Raw genomic sequence first — 19,448 nt, 5'->3', positions numbered from 1 at the left:
TTCACTTTGGAGGTGGCGTTTTAGTACGGCAGCGTGGGGTCTTTGCTGCGATCTTCCTACAACAGAGCAACAGGACGTTCACAAGAGAAAAGCAAAATCTTGAAACTTTGCATTTGAGAAATCCAATAAAAACTTCATAAGCATCTAAAAATACAAACTAGATAAATTTTCAAATGTCGTAAATATTCATCTCATCTCTCATGACATCACGTGGCCCCACCAAGTGCCATTCAGTATCAATTAACTTACAAAAAAATCTTCTCGATGAAGCCTTCATTACACCTCATCTCGCAACACTTGGACTTCAAATTTCAATCCTCAAAATAAGATAAGGACAACATGCTTCCAACGCCAAATACCTCTCACGTCCCCTACGAGCGTGTCTACGAGCCCGCCGAAGACTCATTCCTCCTCCTCGACACCCTCTCATCTGATTCCGAGACGCAATACTTGCATGAGACCTTCTCATCCGATGCTTCACCAAAGGGCATCCCATTCGTAGTCGAGCTTGGAACAGGGTCTGGCGTTGTCCTGGCCTTCATTACCGCCCATGCAAAGACTCTCTTCGGCACAAATCAGATTCTCACTGCGGGGGTTGATATGAACGCCTTTGCCTGCCGCGCCACCATCAAGACTGTAGAAAAAGCACAAGCTGATTCGGCTGCCGAAGCAGGCGGCAATGAGAAGCCACATGGATTGTACCTGGGCTCTGTAATGGGCGATCTGGCAGCTCCTCTAAGAAATCATTCTGTGGATGTACTGGTGTTCAACCCGCCGTATGTGCCCACATCGGAGATGCCTTCTCGACCAGAGACGTTCACTGAGGATTTACCGCCCAAGACATCATTTGATGATGATTCTTATTTGCTTGCTCTGTCTTATGCAGGAGGCAAAGATGGCATGGAGACTACGGATAGGCTGATTGACGCTTTGCCAGAGATTCTCTCACCAAGAGGATGCGCCTACCTTCTCCTTTGCCATCAGAACAAACCTGAAGAAGTCAAAACCCGGATACAGACCTTTGGACCTGAATGGAGAGCTGTTACAGTTGGATCTAGCGGGAAGACGGCTGGATGGGAGAAGCTGCAGATTGTACGGATATGCAGAGACATATCGCCTTGAAGATATATACGCATATTGTATAACTAGTTCTTGGGAGTAAGGCGCGGTAAAAGGTGGACTGGCAAGCATTTATATACTTGGATATCTTGTCAATTTTTTGAATAATATTTCTTTGCCTGCATATCATAGCGGCCACCCTCGCTTCCATCCCCTCTACCGAACATATGTCGCAAATTTCTTTAAGTTTTTATATGTGTAAAATGCATCCAAAAAAACGCCGTTTCCATCGCAATTTGCGATATCGCCTCCACAGTCCTTTGAACTCAAAAAGATATCTTTCTCCTTTGTTTTTCTGTATCGTTCACAAAAGATCCTTTGTCCCACCGATATGGAGCTCCGGCCCGGCCAGCTTTAAAGCAAGAGAAATAAAAAGATAATAGTAGTGTCTCGGTTTCTCTATCCGTTATTGTCGTATTATTATCATCGCCATTAAACTCCTTAACCACGTCCACGACCGCGGCCGCGACCACGACCTCCTCTGCCACGGCCACCGCGGCCTCCACGTCCTCCTCGGTCGGTCTCCTTTCTCGCCTTGTTCTTAGGCTTGGGTGCGTCATCGATTAACAGGTTGTCGAGAGGGAGGGAGTCGGGGAGGATGAAGTATCGGATTGTTGAGCCTCGAATGTTCATGGTATCAAGGGCGAGAGGGTCTTGTCCGCGAGCGGTCATCTTAACCGTGCGAAGGGCGACGTTCATCTGGGGAGAGACTGAAGAGATGGTGCCGTGGACGATGGTGCCTGACGCGGGGTGAGTTAGTGGCTGATTGCTCGGCGATTGAAGATGCGTGATGCTAAAAAGAATGAAAAGTCTTGTATCGTACCATTTTTCAACTCAACGGTCACCGTTTCGTTGGAGCATTTCATCAAAAATCTAGATATCAAGTAATGTTAGCGCTGTGGAAGCTCATGCTTAATATGAGATGGGAAGCTGGTTGATGCAGATAATATGACAATCCATGCCAAAAGTCGCAGCTTGGGAATAATCACTCACCTGACGAGCTTCATGATGACGGCGGAGGCCTTTCTGGCCGGGTGTGGGATCGATTCAAGGGTTTCGAAGTGCCTCCTCGCGCGCGTTGCCTCGTCACACGCTGTATATTGCAAGGCTGGCGGATGTCTCCAATTGTCGGTCGGAAAAATAGACACCCATCATTAGCTGGACCTTGATTACGTGAAGCTAGAAGAGCTAGCTCAGGCACGTGATTTTGCATCTGAGAGATGTACCTATCCTGTCACGTGAACACGCATCACTTAAGCGCTCTACCAAGAGCTCTGACAGCTACCGATGTACTCCATACTTTTCGATCTCTGGCGCTGCAGGCACTTTGTAAGCCGTCGCGGACTTAACACTGATGTACCCCGTACTTTAACGCCAGCTGCCAGAGCCTCCACTGAAATAGCACCAGAATTTGTTTATCGATAACAATGCTCTCACTGAAGGAACCCCCGGTAATTCTTTTCGGCGCGGAGTTACTATTGCCAATCGACGTGGTTTGTCACAGCCAGCTTCTGAGCTTCTTCACCTTGTCCAGCAGACGCTCGTTTCGTCCATCCCTATAGAGAGAATTCACAGAGCTCGACGGCACCGCATGGCTCATAGGAACCCTTGAATTCGGCTCGACGATTGCTTTCTGCCTCAGCCAAACCAACCAGCCAAAGATCTGCCCGCTGCCAGCTGTTTAGCTCTGCAATACCCCCACCATCTGTGCGACACCTGGGGGGGTTTGTCTCTCTGTTCGGTGACTGAGCTCCCACGACAGCTGGTCCACGTTTGTTGAAACTTGCATTCTCGACTGCATCCTCTGGATTTTCGTGAGGAGCTGAGCCAATAATGATTTCTGGGCGAGGGGGAGCGGGGGCTCGGGGTCGCATCCGCCCACCTCGTCGGATCGTGCGTGTAAGTTGAAGCCAAATTCACGGCGCATCTACCCTCCTCTCTCTCTCCTGTTGCGCAGCGCACCTTGAGCGCACCTCACCCTGCTAGTTTGGGACCTCATTAAAGCTGCTCTTCGAATCTTCATCACCCTCCTTTTTCTCCCTCTTCATTCCCCCCCTTCGCCTAGCATGCCACGATGGGCGCCAACACCAGCACGGAGGTGCCTCCACAAGCTACAGAGCCTCCTACCCCCCCATTCCGCTTCAAGCCCCGACCTCGCAGATCAGCTAATCGTCGTCGTTCACAGCAAAATGCACCTGGCGAGGGATCCGATTTCGAAGCATGTTGGAACATGATCAAGGAAGCACTGCGCGATATCCACAACAAAAGCTGCGGTCGCCTCTCCTTCGAAGAACTATACCGAGCGGCCTACAAGATTGTACTGAAGAAGAAGGGTGAGGTCTTGTACGATAAAGTCAAGGAGTTTGAGGAGCAATGGTTTGCCGAGCATGTCATTCCCAAGATTGAAGTCTTGGTCACCAAAAGTCTGATCAACATTGGTATGGACATTTCGTCGTCAACCTCTGTAAACGAGCGGAGACAAACGGGCGAGAAGTTTCTCAAGGGCCTAAGAGATACGTGGGAAGATCACAACATGTCCATGAATATGACAGCAGATATCCTCATGTATCTTGATCGAGGCTACACACAGCAGGAGCCACGTCGAGTGCCCATCTTCGCTACGACTATCGCATTATTTCGAGACCACATATTACGTTCCTGCCTTAACGCAAATTCCGATAGCTTGATTGTGGATATTCTCATTTCCGTCATGCTAGATCAGATCGACATGGAGAGACGCGGAGATGTGATTGACCGAGCCCTCATCCGCAGCTGCAGTCGCATGCTGAGCTGCCTTTACGAAACCGAAGATGAATCGGAGAGCAGTAAGCTCTATCTCACCATCTTCGAGCCGCGATTCCTCAGCAATAGTGAAACGTTCTATTCGAGAGAGTGCGAACGGCTGCTACGAGAAGCTGACGCTAGCACATGGTTACGACACACTCAAAATCGGCTTATCGAGGAAGGAGATCGGTGCGGTACTACTATTGAGCTCGAGACGCTTCCCAAGGTGTCGCAAGTTGTGGATCAGAAACTTATCTTGGGCCACCTGGGCGATTTCCTTGCCATGGAGGGCAGCGGCTTGAGGTGGATGATTGATAACGACAAGACAAATGACCTCAGAATTTTGTATTCGCTCATCTCGAGAGTCGACGACAAGAAGACAGCCCTTCGCGAAATATTGCAAAAGCGAGTTGTGGAACTAGGATTGGAGATTGAAAGTGTCTTGAAGAACACCGACTTTTCGACACAAGCCGAAGGCGAAGACGAGGGTGACAAGGTGAAGACGCTCAATCCTGCCGCGCAACAAACTGCCGCAGCTATCAAATGGGTCGACGACGTGCTTCGACTGAAGGATAAATTCGACCATATGCTGGCCAATTGTTTCCAAAACGACCTAGTGATTCAAACTGCGCTGACCAAGAGCTTCTCCGATTTTATTAACATGTTTAATCGAAGCTCGGAGTACGTCTCTCTCTTTATCGATGATAGTCTAAAGAGGGGCATCAGGGGCAAAACAGAAGATGAAGTGGATGCCATTCTTGAAAAGGCAGTCGTCTTGATTCGATATTTGCAAGATAAAGATCTCTTCCAAACTTACTATCAACGCCATCTCGCACGACGACTTCTCCATGGCAAGTCGGAAAGCCATGATGTTGAGAAGCAAATCATATCACGCATGAAACAGGAGATGGGACAACAATTCACAAGCAAATTCGAAGGAATGTTTAGAGATCTCGTCACATCCGCAGAGCTAACATCGACATATCGCGACCACATACGCAACCTGGGAGATGAGAGCCATACCGTTGAGCTGAATGTGAATGTCCTCACAACCAACTATTGGCCACAAGAGGTCATGGGACGCTCCGTCCAGCTTGATGAAGCGCCCAGGATGCAATGCACCTACCCGCAGGAAGTCAAACGGTTGCAAGCTAGCTTTGAGCAGTTCTATTTGACTAATCGCAACGGTCGAAAGCTCACATGGATTGGCACCACCGGCAGCGCTGATATCAAATGCACGTTCCCAGCCATTGAAGGAAAATCCGGTCCATTGGCGCGAGAGCGTCGTTATGAGATCAACGTCCCTACTTTTGGCATGATCGTGTTGATGCTGTTTAACGATTTGAAGGACGGTGAGAGCCTGTCATTTGAGGAAATCCAAGCCAAAACAAGCATTGCAACGCCGGATCTCACACGAGCACTTATGGCAATCTCTGTAGCACCGAAATCTCGCGTTCTGACCAAAGATCCGCCGACAAAGAATATTAAGCCCAGCGATAAATTTTCGTTCAATGCTTCTTTCCAAAGCAAGACAATTAGAATCAAAGCACCTATCATCAATGCCATTTCCAAAGTTGAGGACAAGGAGGAACGAAAGTCCACGGAGGAGAAGAACAACCAAACTCGGGCTCATATAGTGGATGCGGCAATTGTAAGAATCATGAAGTAAGTCTTGATCTTAGACCTTGATGAATGATATATCAGCTACTAACACCTTTAACTAGGGCCCGCAAAGAACTCAGCCACTCGCAGTTGGTGAGCGAAGTTCTGTCTCAGCTGGTAGGCCGCTTCAAGCCTGAGGTAACACTCATCAAGAAGCGAATCGAGGATCTCATCGTGCGAGAATATCTCGAGCGACCGGATGAAGATGGAGCACCATCGATGTACCGCTACATGGCTTGATTGAGAGGCTGCGGCTTTCTGTTTCACAAATAAGCATTTAGGCAAGGGCGGATTCTGACGAATTATGAGTATGGTTGCTTTTCTCTTTTTATTACTTTTAAAATTTGGCATGGCGTCTAGAGCAAAAAAAAAAAAAGAATGGATTGAGCTATTCATTTACATAGTACATAGGAGGGCAAGGCAAGCATCTGCAGCAAAGCATGGTGGGTGGATGATATTCTTAGGAAGCTATTTGTAGATTTGTTGCAGTGGGAGACGTCAATAGCTTGAAGCATCGAGAAGAATATTAGGAAAGACAGTGGAATACATAAAAAATGATGAAACGTGCAGTATAGGGCATTCTTAGTCATGTCTGCCACTTTGTCCATATAAAACCAATATCAGAGATGATGAAACAAGAGCAGTAAATAACGAACAGAAAGGCTGCGAAGTCGGAGTGCCCTGTGCCCTGTAGCTTGGGTGAGCTCTAGGGGAGCTAGAGTGCTGTAATTGGGTGAGATCGAGTGCCGAGGCTAGTGGCCGTTACGCCGTTCGGCAACCGAGCACGCTTCATCTTTTTGTCCGCATTGAGCTTCACCAACCGACTTGATTTGCCAGAGAGTAGCTTGTTTAAGGGGGCCACTCAAACAATAGCTTTTATTAATACTGCTCGAGCTCCCCTGGAGATTCCTATAGAGCTTATCGAGTGACAAAGACAGTGTTCGCCACCATGTTTGGTCTCAGGAGAACTATGGCCACTGTGGCCTCGCAGGCTTCTTCGTTGAAGCAGGCTGGCAAGGTGGTCTGCATTGGCCGCAACTATGCGTGAGTGAAACCTGTTTTACTTGTTAATTTATGTTATACACTACTAGATAATTCAAAAATCTAAATTGCGGAATTGAAAAAGCTGCTAACATTGGTGCTTAGGGATCACATTGCAGAGCTGAAAAACGCAAAGCCAAAGAAGCCCTTCTTCTTCCTCAAGCCGGCTTCATCAATCATTGTGCCTGGCGATGGACCGTGTCTGCAGCCCAAGGGCGTGGATATGCACTTTGAGGTTGAACTGGCTCTTATCATTGGGTCAATAGTCCGGAATCTGCACCCCGAAGATGAGAAAGGAGCTTTGGACGCAATTAAGGGTGAGTGAATGAGCCTGCTATGAGTCTCCGGATATATATAATTTTTCATTTCTGACGGAGAACATACAATATAGCATACGCTATTGCCATCGACATGACAGCCCGCAACGTCCAAAACGAAGCCAAGAAGAAGGGCCTCCCCTGGTCCATCGCCAAGGGCTTCGACACATTCCTGCCCATGAGCAACATCATCCCCAAGACCGCCATCGCGGACCCCCACGACGCGGAGCTGTTCCTCGAGGTCAACGGTCAGACGAAGCAAAAGGGCTCGACCGGCCTGATGATTTACCGCATCCCGCGCATCATGAGCGACATCTCACGCGTGATGACGCTTATGCCGGGCGATGTGGTGCTGACGGGCACGCCGGCGGGAGTTGGCCCCGTGGTGCCGGGAGATGTGATGAGGGCGGGTGTGAAGGTTAATGGGAGGGAGATTGAGGAGGGTAAGATTGAGGTGCCGGTTGAGCTGTCTGCGTCGGCGTATGAGTTTTCGGAGACATAAGGGGTACATATGTGAGTAGTTGTATATAGAATGTATAGAGTTTGTTGGATATCAAGAAAAGTTGTGGAAACTTTTGTGAAAGGGTATTATGCATTACTACTATTACTATCGCTTTTGCATCTATACGAGAGCACAATCTCCTGGCATGTATAACAGTAGTAGTACATATAGTATACTTTCATCATCATCACCATCTTCACGCTACCAAGTTTGGGTCCAGAATCGATCCCGGCGGCGGCGCCCAATCGGCCATCGTCCCGCACTTGCGACACGTCCTCTTCTCCTCATCGCTCCTAAAGTCTTCCACGGCCTGCTTGATCTGCGTTCCTAGATCCGTGCAGTGAAAGGCCGCCTCATGCACAACGATAGCCTCCTCGCCCGGCGCAATGTTGCTGTTGCAAGCAGCGCAGTACCAGCGCATGCGGTCGATGGACTCAGGAGGGCGGCGCTGCTCCAGCACGACGCCGACGGTGTTTGCGAAGCGCACGGGGTTGTGCGGCGTGTTGGCGGGCAGCAGGAACATGTCGCCCTCGCCGATGACGATGTCGCGGAAGGTTGAGCCGTCGACGACTTTGAGGATCATGGCGCCGCGGTACTGGTAGAACCACTCGGCGGTTTGGTTGATGTGGTAGTCGGTGCGGGCGTTGGGGCCACCGACGATCTAGAAGTTTTGGAATATGTTAGTTGAGTTGTTTCTTTTTAGGATTGCTGATGAGAGATATATAAACTTGCCATGACTGCAAAGTCATCATTGTAGACGCAGTAGTTGCCGATGGGCGGCTTAAGCAGGTGAGAGTTTTCCTCAAGCCTAAAGACATCTGTTAGTTATAGGACTCACTTAATTATTATATAGCTATATAGGAAACTTACCACTTGGGCAGGTTAACTGGCGGCCCGAGCATTTTGTAACTGTGAATGTGTTGTAAGGACGAGGCCTTAAGCTGGTGGTATGACTCTGAAGCTACGAAGCTATGATGAGTGAGCAGCTAGGTGAGCTACGTAATAGTTAGCTACCAAGCAGTATGCTTAAACTGAATGAGAGCGAGGAAAAAAGCTAAATGCTAGCTTCGTTGATGTAAAGGAAGAGAGGAGAAAGAAACTCACTACAACTATATGAGCGGGGTGTAACGCCACTTTACAGAGATACAAAACAGGATATGTTGCAGAGGAGGATAATGATTGAATGTTTCCTAGAAATAGTCGTCTTATTATCAATCAACTTTTCTAATATCCTCCGAAGACTACTAAGCTAACTGAAGACTAATCCCACATTCGCCTCCGGCGCTCCGAGCTAATGATATATAAGACAGTGCGAAAATCAAGTTCAAGCTTATACAATCACACCGTGCAGCTGTACAGTATCATTGCTGCTTTCCAAGCTCCGATATCTTCAACCAGCGAGTACAAGACTTGTATATGCGACGTATTAGTTTAATTCCACAACCCAAGACTTTGCATCTACTCCCGCCCACTTGAGGATGGTTTCATGTGAAGCTTTAAACTTGCGCCTAAACGCCCTCGTCGGCGGCCGCGGCCCATGGTATCTGTCTATCTCATCATGCAGAATATCACGGATAATACGAGTCACTCTGCCCTGTTCTCCGTAAAATCTGACCATCAGCGCGTATAGTGCGCACATATGGCCAACAGAAAAGTCTTGAAACTCTTTGAACTTGGGCAAGGGGCCGTCCAGTAATACTTTGCGGTGCGGACATATAGTAAAGGACCGTAGCGAGACCACAAAATCAACCAGATCCTCGGAATAGGGAAGATTGTTTCGGTACTTTGCAAAGGCTAATGCCTTGGTCCGAATCTTTAAGGTATTTATGATGTCGCCCTGACTCTCGCATAGCGCTGCCAGAGACTTGAGCGCTATCGGCAATGGCTCAAGATCGTCGGGCCAGCGACGCCCTGCATAGCCTTCCTCGGTGAGCTCGTCGATTTCTGCTAGGAGCGGGAGGACGTCGAAGGATTTGGGGAATGTGAGTGCCCGTAATTTGGCTTTTTCGATAATCGCAAATAAATCTCCCTGCGTGGCGAGGATGGGCAGTATGGGGTCTTCTATGTCGGGGCTCGCTCCCTCGTAGTGACGATCAGACTCTCGAACGCATCTGTCACCTGAGACATTTTAACATGTTAGCATCAAACTTTTGAACTCTTCTTTCTTCTGTTTTTGTAAGACGATTAAATCGAGAGCCGTAGAGTAGATGGAACGTACATTGACATTTGAATTGATATCTTGCTGCAATGCGCGGGTTACGAAACGTGCAGTCATATGCGATATCCCGGTAGCAGTGCAGGAGCTCTTCACCAGCCTTGAGATTCTTGACGGCCCGAACTTCTACTCGCGTGCTGTTGAATATAATCACAATGTTGGGTTCGCAGTTGTGATTCAGCATAGCTGCTCCCAAGTCAATGGCAGTACCCAGGGGAGCATTTCGAAAAGTTTGATCGACCGGCACAGCATTGCATCGGATCTATAAACAAAAAGACGAGAATTTATTAGCATCTTCTTGTATACGCCGCTAATAATTTTGATAGAAATAGACTTACAAGGCAATACAGTTTCAAAACATCGGCAAAATCGAGCTCGCTCTTCATCCTCTTCTTGGCCTCGGCGGCAATATCCTTCACCTTTTGCCAATTATGGACAACCTGCTCGTATTTGTCCTGTTCGTGCGCAAGTCTAGCGAGGGCTCGTACTTGCTCCGGGAGCAGCACTTTTTTGCGTAGTAAAATAAGGATACGGTACAGCATTCTGGTCTCGAGATCGTGTGAGGCATCGGCCAGAAGACCACATTCGTATAAGTGGCCGGTATCCCAGGCTCGCTGCCAGCAAGACTATAGGAATCCAAGTTGATGAGAACGATGAATCAAAGTGAATCATGGGAAGTGGGTGTTTCAACTATACCTCCGAGCAATATTGGTACAAGTTACAGCCCTTGCATTTGTATACGTCTGGCAAGGCCTCCCCTGTGTGGACCAGACGATCTTCGACAGGATGGATGACTCGTCGCCTCTGTTGGAAACAAAAGTCACATGCTTCCATTTGGTCACCAACCTCTGAACAAAGCACAAGAGGGACAGATGTAAAGATCAGCTCGCCCGCTGCAAGATCCCGAGTTGTAAATAGGCCTGAACCGGATTCAGGAATCGTCGATTCTCCTATCTTGAGAGCGCCCACAGGAGCCTTGACCGTACTCAAGATGTAGTTGCATAGTGCTTCGTCTCCGTGAATGGGGCGACGAGCATTTTCTTGGACTTTAGACGTGGAACTGCTCCGACCTGGGCCTCCATCATTTAGCGAGGCAGAAAACGCTTGCTCGACGGGGTTCATGATGGAAGACGGGTTTATATCGATGGAAGATATTAAAGATATGATGTCTTTTCTTTCTCTGTATCTTGTATCTCTTGTTTTGGCAAATCCTCCAGAGGGGGGAAATTGAATACAACATGTACTTGGAATCCTCTAGAAGAAACACAAAAAAAGAAACGTTCTATGCAAGGGGCCGTTTTCAGCTACACCGAGGCTGGGCTTAGAGGATGCTGTGAAATGTCACACAAGTGCTGCCCGACCTGATAGGAGCCGGCCATACAGAACGCAGACAACAGCTTTCAGGGGACAAACGCGGTGACCCCCGCGGATGCAACACGTCAAAAGCACAGCACTATTTAGTCAGAGGGCTTTCCCTCGGAATATTTCAGCTTGGCTATTCATCTATTACATATTTGTTTTATGATATTGGCCCATCCTTTAAAGAGAATCCCCTGCCATGTCTCCCTACAACGTGCAATCGGCAGCTACAGCAAGTTTTGTGTAAGGCTGCTCCGCTCTCTCTCTATCCACCTTATCTATCCACCTATCTGTATCTATTCCTCTCTTGTCATCTTGCCATCAACAGATGTAATATCGATACCATCTACACACCTATTCTATTACTCAGATAAGATAAACAAGCACTATTGCTGATGCCATCCTCCACAGGTCTCTCACCGAGCTGAACTCGTGCTCATGCATGGCTAAATCCATCGTCTCAGTGGAGGTTCCGCTGTAAACTCCACTAAAGCATGGCGCTAACACCGGCGCCCTCGACTCTAGAGAGATTGCCGCTCTAGTGGCAGATTTGGCAAGCACCCAGCCCCTCAGGTACATAACTTGCGCACGCGTACTGCTTCTGTACCTTGACTCGCCCCGACACGAGCGCCGGTACCAGCAAATACTAGCGAATCTTGCGCGGTACGCACTGCACAGACAGCCTGAGCTGTGCCTCCTCCTGTGTCTGATTGGTTTCAGGTCCACAAAAAGCTACGTCCTCAATATCAACAGGTATCAAGAAGTACCTTGTCGCATCTCAACTCCCTCGATTCTTTCAACTTCTTTCAACTACAGCACTGGATTTTTCTCATTTTATCGCAGAAACAGACTCGCAATGGATCACAGCCACCACATGCACTCCATGGAAGGCCACGAAGGCCATGGCGGCCACGGTGGCGGTGGCATGGACGACATGTGCAGCATGAGCGTAAGGATAACTTCTCTGTCATACCCGCCATTCTGTTTTGTTCAGTAAGCTGACAAGATTCAACTTTAGATGCTCTTCACTTGGGATACCACCAATCTCTGCATCGTATTCCGCCAGTGGCACATCCGCTCCAACGTCTCGCTTGTCTTGTCTCTCATCGCAGTTGTCCTCATCGGCATGGGATACGAGGCTCTGCGTTCCGTGTCTCGCAACTACGAGGCATCCCTGGCGAAGCGATTGGAAACTGTTCCTAGTGAGTAATCTGGATTCCCTCTCTCTGCGTGAGAAAAACGTTGCTGGCCTATCTCCTGCGAACGAACATGCGCATGCTAAGTCTGACTTACCCATGAGACTCGACTGCGCATGGCTATCGCGATAATGATGATGATGACGTTGAAGACAATGTTACTGAGACACCCGATTTCAACCGCTCAGGGCAAAACCGCGAACATGCCAGCAAGCGAGGCCACCTCATCAAAGCCCTACTCTACGCCTTTCAGAACTTTTACGCCTTTATGCTCATGTAAGCCTATCTATCCTACTGGCATCTAGCGTTTTTGAAGTTTGCTTCTCCTTCTAATCTCATTATACCCAATATCAAGGCTCGTCTTCATGACTTATAACGGCTGGGTTATGGTAGCCGTCTCGTTGGGTGCCTTTTTCGGCTACCTCTTGTTCGGCCATTCCACGTCGGCAACAAAGGACAATGCTTGCCATTAAGAAACACGGTCTATTACAGTTGCTCCCAGATTTAGGTGCTTAGAATGCGCATTAGAAAGCGAAATGATTTGCTTGATTTCTATGCAACAATGTCTTGAACAATTACTCTACCTGTATGGTGTTGTCGACGAAACCTTCATCGTCTTACTCTATTGCGTATACAAAGTAGACAGAATGGGGTCGCCTCATGGCTGACATGGCGACCTTGCCTGGTCTTATGACAGTTATCAATTTCATTACATCTTAGCAGGCTTCTGCTCTTCTTCTTTACCTTTCTTTTCCGGGAGGGTGCTCTCTTCTAATGCGCCCTCTTCCCGGGCGAGTTCGATGACTTTGAGATCTCCAAAATCCAAGTTGTGTATCATCTCGGGATCTTCATTGTATGCAATCCTCGCTGCGTCAACAAGCACTCTACCAGTCATTCCCCAGACTCTGAATCGGCCTTCGTGGTCTTGACTCTCTTCCAGCTGGTCTGCCAGCTCTATTTGAGCCGCACTGCCTCTTCTGGGCCTCGATACTCTCTGATTATTAACAGGCACGTAAAAGTTATGAACTCGCCACTGTTCTCCTTTAAAGTTCGTCCAAGAGCCGTCATACCAGTGTCCCAGGGGTAGCGTTTCGCCATGCCGGGGCGGCAAGTCGTTGGCCTTGAGGAAGTTATAGAATGGAGCGCTGAAGACGGCGGCGACTTCCCGGGCATCCAGTCGAGGGATCATGTTTTCTTCAACCAACGCAGGCGACGAATCAGCAGAAGTCTGGTCGGCATGCAGGAATGCGACACAAGGTGTAACCACCAGGTGCGTCCGCGCTAAGGACGGTGGCAGGTCACACAACTGCTCGATGCGAAATGGCTTGGGTATCTTTTGGTCGTCCATGGGAAGTCCTATCTCTTCAAAAGCCTCTCGTCGCGCAATCTGGTCTATTTCTCCAAGTTAGCCGATCAAGCCCATCCCATCTCCCAATGACATATATAAAATACATACATGGCGTCTCTTCTTTGCTGTCTGCTTTCCCACCCGGCAGTGCGGCGTGGCCTGAGAAGCTGCGCAGGCTGGCCGCGCGCATGGTGATGACGACTCTCAAATCACCCCATCGGTCTGCAAACAATAGTATCAGGACAGCGGCTCGCTTGCGCGCTGGCAATTTATCCCATAGCGGGAACGAGGGAGGCTTGTATGCACGGAATCTGTTGAGGGCAGCCTGTCGTTTATATAAGCAAGCGATCCAACTTCAAGCAGCCATCTTGACTCGAATGAAATAAACAAAAACTAACCAGAGAAAAAGAATTCAGCGGCGCCATGGTCGACGCATCATAATAGAGCGATGCGCCTGTATATTCGTCTGCAGAGTGGCTGGCAACACCTAGCGCTTCGGCGATGTGCCTCTTGACCTGCGCAACCTCGGCCTCGGAGAGCGCGGTGTCGGAGGGGTCGACCTCCGGTTCTGGGATTGGCGCGGATCGGGCAGCAGATGTTGATATTGATTCGTCTTCTTGGCCTCGCAGCTGTTGTTCCTGAGCAGTCATATTCTGTTTCTTTACCCGCGCGGCTAGGGAAACAGGCAAAAGGTGATGTCTCTGATCGCTTTGCGCCCAATTCACCTTTAAAGCTTATTAAGGCGCTTTGCGTCGGGAAGGACGTGTATTTGTCAATGGAGAAATCGCAAGTGGATGCAAGATCTGGGAGTTTGGCGGAGGGCGGGGTCCATTGACCCGGTGGATGACACAAGCCAGCCGAGGGGCGCGGGCCGACGCCGGGGATGCGATGTGATTCGATTCGGTACTTGCTGAGATTGGGTTTGATCGATATGACGACGCTGTGCTTCCCTCACACGGTACAGGTCAGCAAAAAAAAAGCCACGAAATTTTACACAAACACGACCAAGAATGATAAAAGAACGGAAATGTATTAATATTTATGCTCTATAAGTCATCTCCGTGTATAGATGAATGACTGCAGCTGTTTATTATTAACCCCTGATGTCCATCAACAATTACCATCCAACAACAAAAAATCCAAGTCTATAAGGTTCATCACGTTCACTTCTTTACAGAAGAGCACCAGCGGCAACAGCCAAAAAGCTAAAGAATCCCAATGGCTTCATGCTTGAGCCACCAGACACAATGACAGGCGGAGGCTTAGGGCGAGTCTCGTTGTGGCCGGGCTTGAGGCCCTCCTCTTCACACTGCTTGAGGTAGTTCTCGCCTTCAGGGGTGAATGGGTTGAAGCCAAGGCACCCGGCGTACTCGGAAGAGCACTGAGCTTGGTTGGCCTCAGGCTTGACTCTGCACTTGTCCTCCTCGGCAGAGCACTCCTTGACGTGCTTGCAGTCCACCTTGGGAGGAGGAGGCTGAGGGGGCCCTGTAGGAGTGACAACGGGCCTTGTGGAGCACTTGGTAGGCTTCTCCTCGTGGTCGTGCTGGCCGTCAAATGGGTTGTAGCCCAAGCATTTGGCATATTCAGAGCTACAGGTCGATTGGTTGGCTCCAGGAGCACCGCGGCACTTGTCGTAATCATCACAGCACTTCTTGGCGCACTCATCTTGCGGCGGCGGTGCTGCCGTCTTTGTGGGCCACGAAGGGCTCGTGGTCTTGGAGCACGCAGTAGGAGCCACGAAGCCGTTCTCGTACGGGTTGTAGCCCAGACAGGCGGCGTACTGGGAAGCACACTCGGCATGGTTGGCATCAGGCTTGGTGACACAGGCATCGTGAGCGGCATTGCAGTCTGCGACGCATTTGTCGGGTGTGGCGCTATAGTCTGCGAGAGCAGTGGCGATGAAGGCCGTGAGGATGATTGCGGAACGCATCTTTAATGATGTAATTAGGTTTTCGTTTTTCTAATTTTAATTTTGGTTTTGTAGCGAGTGACTGGAAAGAGTGAATGCAAAGTTGAAACGATGCTGATGAGCCTGAGTCTTCCAAAAAGTATCGTCATGGCCGAACGTCACAACATTTATATATTTCCAAGAGGGCTTCTTCAGGGAGACAAGCGGATTAGGAGAACAAGCAGAACAAGCCCATTCAAAATGAATTGAGATCCAATCAAACTGCTAGCTACAACGGCATTCCAACAAATGAGGCGAAGATTATCACGTTGGACTGTGAGACATGGCCTATACTGAGACACAACACAAAACATATGGGTTGGAGAAATGTGCTGGTTTTCTGGTTAACCGGGAGAATGGGAATAATGAATCTCGCGTCGTCGGGTCGGTCGATCGGCCGATGCTGAGGCAAAGGCTTTTTCACTAGGAAAAATGTTTCTATCGTGGCCATGAAGACGGCTACTAGGCATTTTGTGAAACTCGTCTATAAAAGACTCTCTGCTACTAGATTCCCACTTATATACAGATATACAGTATTTTCTAGCTAAGCTTCGAATATTAACTAACAATCTTTAGTACTCTTAACTAAAAAGAAGATAAAAAGGGCATAGTCTGTCCAGAAAAACTAGCCAACATACCAACTTTCCCCATTCCTTGGTTCCGGCTCCATCATGGTCAACTTCGCCGCATGCCTGTATAGGTCACGCCGTCACTCCCATTCCATAAGCAAAAACAGCAATGCTATCAAAATAGAAACGGTCAGAGAGTGACCACGTACGATTGTCACGTTACACAAAAAAGCATGTTACACAAAACGAAAAAGAAACGATGAATGATGCTATATAAAGGCGCAGCATGAGACAAAACACATACACCTTTGCTCCAGCAACGCCTTTGCTCAGTTATCAATCAAGTAAACAAGCAACCTTCTATCTAGAGCGCAACTTGCAGATGATCAGCAGTAAATGCCCGTTTGGTATAGCCAACTGCCAAAAACAATCACCCATCTCACACCTTATCGACCAAAATAGTAGGACTATGCCTCTTTGCGCCCGTACAGCGGTCCGCGGGGCCAGTGGAGTTTTTTTTCTTTTTCTTTTTGTTTTCCCTTATCGGCCCGTCGCGAGCGATCCCCTGGCTAAGATTTTAGGCCTCATTAGCGACAAAAGCTTAGCGTTTACTCTACTGCAGGAGTTAAAAAAAGGGGACATGGATGATAATAATATTCCATATTTAATTGCCAAGACATTACGTATTCACAGTAGATTTAGTAAAAAAAATTTTTTAAGCAAATTCCATTCATAAGATAGTATTATGTTTCGGTATTAAGGGCCGTTGGTGTCCAATCTCTTTCTATCAATGACGTACAAAGTAGTAGCCCGTGGTATATAGTATATAAAGTCGTGTATAAAATCAAAAGGCAAATTGCCAACCAACCGAGGGGGGGATATCCGTGTGCAAGGCCAATAACTCCGTAAATGCACGATAAACGACAAAAAAAAAAAAAAGAGAGAGAAACACAGACAACAGGGAGAGTGTACAAAAAAACAAGGAAAGAAAAAGAGAGAGAGAGCCCCAGTATAATCCACCATGCTTGTCCATAGATTCATACCCATTTGTTGATCGTGCCTTCATGTCATAAAAAAGGAGAAAAGAAAGAAAAAGATGGTGTAACAAAATCAAACTTTTAGTGTGTGTGTGTGTGCTTGCTCTATGCAAAGCTTCTCTCGTCCACGCCGCCAAAGTCTCGCGGGGCATGAGGTTGGTCTTTTCGTCTCTTGCCGACATTCAACAGACCTCCCTTCGCCCATCCGCGCGATCCGCGCACATCTTCATCCGGGCGAGTCATGTTGGCCGGCGAGTCTCTCCCCTTGTTGGAAGAGCGGCCCCTGGGCCATATGCTCCTGCTTGTGCGATCATCATCGCTATCTGAGTCGCTGTCCCATCCGCTCTTAGGGACGGCGTCTTCTTCAGGCGCTGCAGGAGCTGGTGCTTGCGATGGGTGTTCCGAAGAGCTGCTGCTGCCCAGTCTCCCATGGCCCGCAGTGGTTGGCTTCCGCCGGAGGTGACCCTTTGTGAAGCTCAAGATAGACGACCGCCTGCCCTGAGTCGCTGTGGAAGGTCGCGACTCTTCGCTAGCCTTTCTCCTAGAGGAGGTGGCAAGCTCAGAAGCAAACTTGTGATATTCTTCCATTGTCATGTCTTCTTCGCTTGATAATTCTTCATCATCATTGAGATCCAAGTTGGACATCATGGTTTCTTCCTGGGTAGCCAAATGCCCAGTATCATCCTGATCAAAGATTCGAGCACTGCGGCGGCGTCGGACAGATTGTTTAGGACCCAGGGGCAGTCTGGAAGCAGAATGTGGCGATCCTGGCCCCCAAGAGCTCTTCTTGCTGGACATGCTATCCCTGCCATCGTCATCCTCCAAAACAGGTATCAAACTCTCCTCCGGTAGATGCAGCAGAGTTGAGGCGTTCAAGTTTGGTGCACCATCAAGGCTTCGGCTGCTTCTAAGGGTGGGTTCTCTTTTGAGTTCCGGAGGAGCAACGCCAACAGCATTCATCACGTCGACGTCCAGTCCCATAAGCTGCAGAACCTTCTTGGATTTCCGCGGCTTGAGAGTGTGCACAGGGCTAGAGTTATTACTAGCCATGGTCGCAAGGTGAAGAGGATTAGAGCGGGGGGTGCTGGGGGCGGGAAGAGGCGAGACGCTTCGAGCATCACGGCGTCGCGGTGGTGCTTCATTCGATACCGGGCGAGATGGCGGCGCGCTCGGTTCTAGCGGAAGGGAAGCTGGCTTGCTCTTCCTGATGTTGAGAGGCGGTGGAGCAACCGCTGGGTTGAACCTTGGAGGAGGGAGAGGCGGAAGAGCCCTCGCCGCATAGGCCTGGGCATTGTGTGGTGCCGCAGATGAAGGCGTCGTCGGTCGATTGAACGAGGCGAACGACTCCATGGGACCAAGCATCGTTGGACTGAGCGGCGGATCGGATATGGACCGCGTGTGGGGCATTTTCTCGGTTGTGAATGACACTTTCAGGAACCAAGAGCTGGCAGTTGGGTGAGGTTGTCTCCAGCTCAAATCACTATTGAAGAGTGTTAATGAAAGAAGAGATCCGAGAGCCAGAACAGCGGGCGCGCACCTGGTATAATAAGACAGGCGGACCCCAACGCAAGCAATGCGTAGCAGCAGGGCCAGGCTATCCAAAAGAACCCACGTGGAACTGGGTATTCCGGCCTCTGGGGTATGAAATTGACAGTGACAGCGATGGAGCAGAAAAACCACACCACGGAGTCCGTGCTTGGAGCCACCCCCACAAGGATTACCAACCCCTTCGATCGCAAGCTAAAAGAGCGCGAGAAGAGGAGATGCACAGGCAGCAGTAAAATGCTGAAGAATAACTGGTTATCCAGCGGCCGTGCGTGCGAGCGTGCGGTTGTGTATAGGAACGTCAGATGCAGTAGTCCGTTGTGATCGTGTGCACAAGGTCGTACGAAAGAGGCATGCCGTGCGTATTATAGTAAGCATATGCGTTGATCTACATTCTGCATATACAGCGTGCATACATTACTCGGCCCTACAACACAACGGTTGGAGTACGGTGCAACAATATATACTGCCACGTAAAAGAAAAGAAAAATTTCATAGGGCGTGGATAGAAGGGTGTGGATAGCCAAGCAAGCAGTAAGATGATACATGAATATAAGCAGTCTCAGCCGGCATGGCCGATCATCACTGCCGGGTTGAGGAGGAGCAGTTTGGCCACTCCTCTATTGGATTATAGCAGCTTGGCAAGGACAAATGATATGCGTAAAATATGACAGAGCGTATAGTAAACTCCACTGACAATCACCCAAGAATCATGAGCAAAGGCCGGAAACACAGCGAGGAGCCCCGTTTACACCACAGCCACTCGGCCTTGTCAACGACAAAAAGGCTAAACAGGACGGCGGTAG

At 49.0% G+C, this 19,448-nt stretch overlaps 11 protein-coding genes across 11 annotated transcripts; 4 read left to right on the top strand and 7 right to left on the bottom strand.

Annotated features, from left to right (window-relative positions):
• The first annotated feature begins 87 nt into the window (after window positions 1-87).
• On the top strand, window positions 88-1,341 carry GGI43DRAFT_148241 (S-adenosylmethionine-dependent methyltransferase). Its single transcript, XM_083199395.1, has one exon. It carries the CDS (start codon window positions 340-342, stop codon window positions 1,120-1,122), a length of 783 nt encoding a protein of 260 aa, XP_083064865.1. The 5' UTR covers window positions 88-339; the 3' UTR covers window positions 1,123-1,341.
• Window positions 1,342-2,242, bottom strand: GGI43DRAFT_148240 (mRNA splicing protein SMD1). Its single transcript, XM_083199394.1, has 3 exons — window positions 2,113-2,242; window positions 1,943-1,992; window positions 1,342-1,859 (listed from the first exon to the last, which is right to left on the bottom strand). Exons 1-3 carry the CDS (start codon window positions 2,124-2,126, stop codon window positions 1,561-1,563), a joined length of 363 nt encoding a protein of 120 aa, XP_083064864.1. The 5' UTR covers window positions 2,127-2,242; the 3' UTR covers window positions 1,342-1,560.
• A 951-nt stretch (window positions 2,243-3,193) lies between these two features.
• GGI43DRAFT_379415 (Cullin) lies at window positions 3,194-5,805 on the top strand (the record flags this gene model as incomplete). The annotated part of the gene is made up of 2 exons (XM_083202834.1): window positions 3,194-5,568; window positions 5,628-5,805. The coding sequence occupies 2 exons, from the start codon at window positions 3,194-3,196 to the stop codon at window positions 5,803-5,805; spliced, it is 2,553 nt and encodes an 850-aa protein (XP_083064863.1).
• Window positions 5,806-5,881: 76 nt separating this feature from the next.
• Window positions 5,882-6,279, bottom strand: GGI43DRAFT_148090 (uncharacterized protein). Its single transcript, XM_083199392.1, has one exon. The coding sequence runs from the start codon at window positions 6,171-6,173 to the stop codon at window positions 5,958-5,960; it is 216 nt and encodes a 71-aa protein (XP_083064862.1). The 5' UTR covers window positions 6,174-6,279; the 3' UTR covers window positions 5,882-5,957.
• A 66-nt stretch (window positions 6,280-6,345) lies between these two features.
• GGI43DRAFT_393069 (fumarylacetoacetate hydrolase family protein) lies at window positions 6,346-7,495 on the top strand. Its single transcript, XM_083204625.1, has 3 exons — window positions 6,346-6,609; window positions 6,712-6,923; window positions 6,998-7,495. The coding sequence occupies exons 1-3, from the start codon at window positions 6,515-6,517 to the stop codon at window positions 7,423-7,425; spliced, it is 735 nt and encodes a 244-aa protein (XP_083064861.1). The 5' UTR covers window positions 6,346-6,514; the 3' UTR covers window positions 7,426-7,495.
• Window positions 7,496-8,658, bottom strand: GGI43DRAFT_393067 (3-hydroxyanthranilate 3,4-dioxygenase). The gene is made up of 4 exons (XM_083204624.1): window positions 8,530-8,658; window positions 8,296-8,420; window positions 8,158-8,233; window positions 7,496-8,086 (listed from the first exon to the last, which is right to left on the bottom strand). Exons 2-4 carry the CDS (start codon window positions 8,325-8,327, stop codon window positions 7,622-7,624), a joined length of 573 nt encoding a protein of 190 aa, XP_083064860.1. The 5' UTR covers window positions 8,328-8,420; window positions 8,530-8,658; the 3' UTR covers window positions 7,496-7,621.
• Window positions 8,659-11,117, bottom strand: GGI43DRAFT_393065 (SET domain-containing protein). Its single transcript, XM_083204623.1, has 4 exons — window positions 10,337-11,117; window positions 9,979-10,266; window positions 9,644-9,902; window positions 8,659-9,543 (listed from the first exon to the last, which is right to left on the bottom strand). Exons 1-4 carry the CDS (start codon window positions 10,760-10,762, stop codon window positions 8,852-8,854), a joined length of 1,665 nt encoding a protein of 554 aa, XP_083064859.1. The 5' UTR covers window positions 10,763-11,117; the 3' UTR covers window positions 8,659-8,851.
• Window positions 11,118-11,625: 508 nt separating this feature from the next.
• GGI43DRAFT_148047 (low-affinity Cu transporter) lies at window positions 11,626-12,786 on the top strand. The gene is made up of 4 exons (XM_083199391.1): window positions 11,626-11,948; window positions 12,018-12,201; window positions 12,300-12,471; window positions 12,551-12,786. Exons 1-4 carry the CDS (start codon window positions 11,856-11,858, stop codon window positions 12,666-12,668), a joined length of 567 nt encoding a protein of 188 aa, XP_083064858.1. The 5' UTR covers window positions 11,626-11,855; the 3' UTR covers window positions 12,669-12,786.
• A 118-nt stretch (window positions 12,787-12,904) lies between these two features.
• On the bottom strand, window positions 12,905-14,193 carry GGI43DRAFT_379410 (8-oxo-dGTP diphosphatase; the record flags this gene model as incomplete). Its single annotated transcript, XM_083202833.1, has 3 exons — window positions 12,905-13,587; window positions 13,652-13,868; window positions 13,942-14,193. The coding sequence occupies 3 exons, from the start codon at window positions 14,191-14,193 to the stop codon at window positions 12,905-12,907; spliced, it is 1,152 nt and encodes a 383-aa protein (XP_083064857.1).
• Window positions 14,194-14,453: 260 nt separating this feature from the next.
• Window positions 14,454-15,596, bottom strand: GGI43DRAFT_147969 (uncharacterized protein). The gene has a single exon (XM_083199390.1). It carries the CDS (start codon window positions 15,471-15,473, stop codon window positions 14,715-14,717), a length of 759 nt encoding a protein of 252 aa, XP_083064856.1. The 5' UTR covers window positions 15,474-15,596; the 3' UTR covers window positions 14,454-14,714.
• A 1,403-nt stretch (window positions 15,597-16,999) lies between these two features.
• Window positions 17,000-18,621, bottom strand: GGI43DRAFT_147928 (uncharacterized protein). The gene has a single exon (XM_083199389.1). It carries the CDS (start codon window positions 18,502-18,504, stop codon window positions 17,203-17,205), a length of 1,302 nt encoding a protein of 433 aa, XP_083064855.1. The 5' UTR covers window positions 18,505-18,621; the 3' UTR covers window positions 17,000-17,202.
• Window positions 18,622-19,448: the final 827 nt, after the last annotated feature.

The sequence above is a fragment of the Trichoderma evansii genome (genome assembly GCF_050947405.1).
Source record: "Trichoderma evansii strain SZMC 28006 chromosome Unknown GGI43scaffold_2, whole genome shotgun sequence".
NCBI classification, from domain to species: domain Eukaryota; kingdom Fungi; phylum Ascomycota; class Sordariomycetes; order Hypocreales; family Hypocreaceae; genus Trichoderma; species Trichoderma evansii.
This window is presented reverse-complemented; position numbering and strand designations above follow the sequence as displayed.

Bases quoted from the DNA above. Each gene is read 5' to 3' on its own strand.
- GGI43DRAFT_393067 (XM_083204624.1), bottom strand. From the start codon at position 8,327: ATGCTCGGGCCGCCAGTTAACCTGCCCAAGTG. The intron at 8,234-8,295 runs GTAAGTTTCCTA...AGATGTCTTTAG, and splicing joins CCAGTTAACCTGCCCAAGTG to GCTTGAGGAAAACTCTCACC. The intron at 8,087-8,157 runs GCAAGTTTATAT...CAAAACTTCTAG, and splicing joins ATGATGACTTTGCAGTCATG to ATCGTCGGTGGCCCCAACGC.
- GGI43DRAFT_393069 (XM_083204625.1), top strand. From the start codon at position 6,515: ATGTTTGGTCTCAGGAGAACTATGGCCACTGTGGCCTCGCAGGCTTCT. The intron at 6,610-6,711 runs GTGAGTGAAACC...ATTGGTGCTTAG, and splicing joins TGCATTGGCCGCAACTATGC to GGATCACATTGCAGAGCTGA. The intron at 6,924-6,997 runs GTGAGTGAATGA...CATACAATATAG, and splicing joins AGCTTTGGACGCAATTAAGG to CATACGCTATTGCCATCGAC.
- GGI43DRAFT_147928 (XM_083199389.1), bottom strand. From the start codon at position 18,504: ATGCCCCACACGCGGTCCATATCCGATCCGCCGCTCAGTCCAACGATG.
- GGI43DRAFT_148241 (XM_083199395.1), top strand. From the start codon at position 340: ATGCTTCCAACGCCAAATACCTCTCACGTCCCCTACGAGCGTGTCTAC.
- GGI43DRAFT_148090 (XM_083199392.1), bottom strand. From the start codon at position 6,173: ATGGACAAAGTGGCAGACATGACTAAGAATGCCCTATACTGCACGTTT.
- GGI43DRAFT_148240 (XM_083199394.1), bottom strand. The intron at 1,860-1,942 runs GTACGATACAAG...ACCCCGCGTCAG, and splicing joins GACCGTTGAGTTGAAAAATG to GCACCATCGTCCACGGCACC.
- GGI43DRAFT_148047 (XM_083199391.1), top strand. From the start codon at position 11,856: ATGGATCACAGCCACCACATGCACTCCATGGAAGGCCACGAAGGCCAT. The intron at 11,949-12,017 runs GTAAGGATAACT...ATTCAACTTTAG, and splicing joins ACGACATGTGCAGCATGAGC to ATGCTCTTCACTTGGGATAC. The intron at 12,202-12,299 runs GTGAGTAATCTG...CTTACCCATGAG, and splicing joins GCGATTGGAAACTGTTCCTA to ACTCGACTGCGCATGGCTAT.
- GGI43DRAFT_393065 (XM_083204623.1), bottom strand. From the start codon at position 10,762: ATGAACCCCGTCGAGCAAGCGTTTTCTGCCTCGCTAAATGATGGAGGC. The intron at 9,903-9,978 runs GTAAGTCTATTT...TTTTGTTTATAG, and splicing joins TTTTGAAACTGTATTGCCTT to ATCCGATGCAATGCTGTGCC. The intron at 9,544-9,643 runs GTACGTTCCATC...AAAATGTCTCAG, and splicing joins ATATCAATTCAAATGTCAAT to GTGACAGATGCGTTCGAGAG.
- GGI43DRAFT_147969 (XM_083199390.1), bottom strand. From the start codon at position 15,473: ATGCGTTCCGCAATCATCCTCACGGCCTTCATCGCCACTGCTCTCGCA.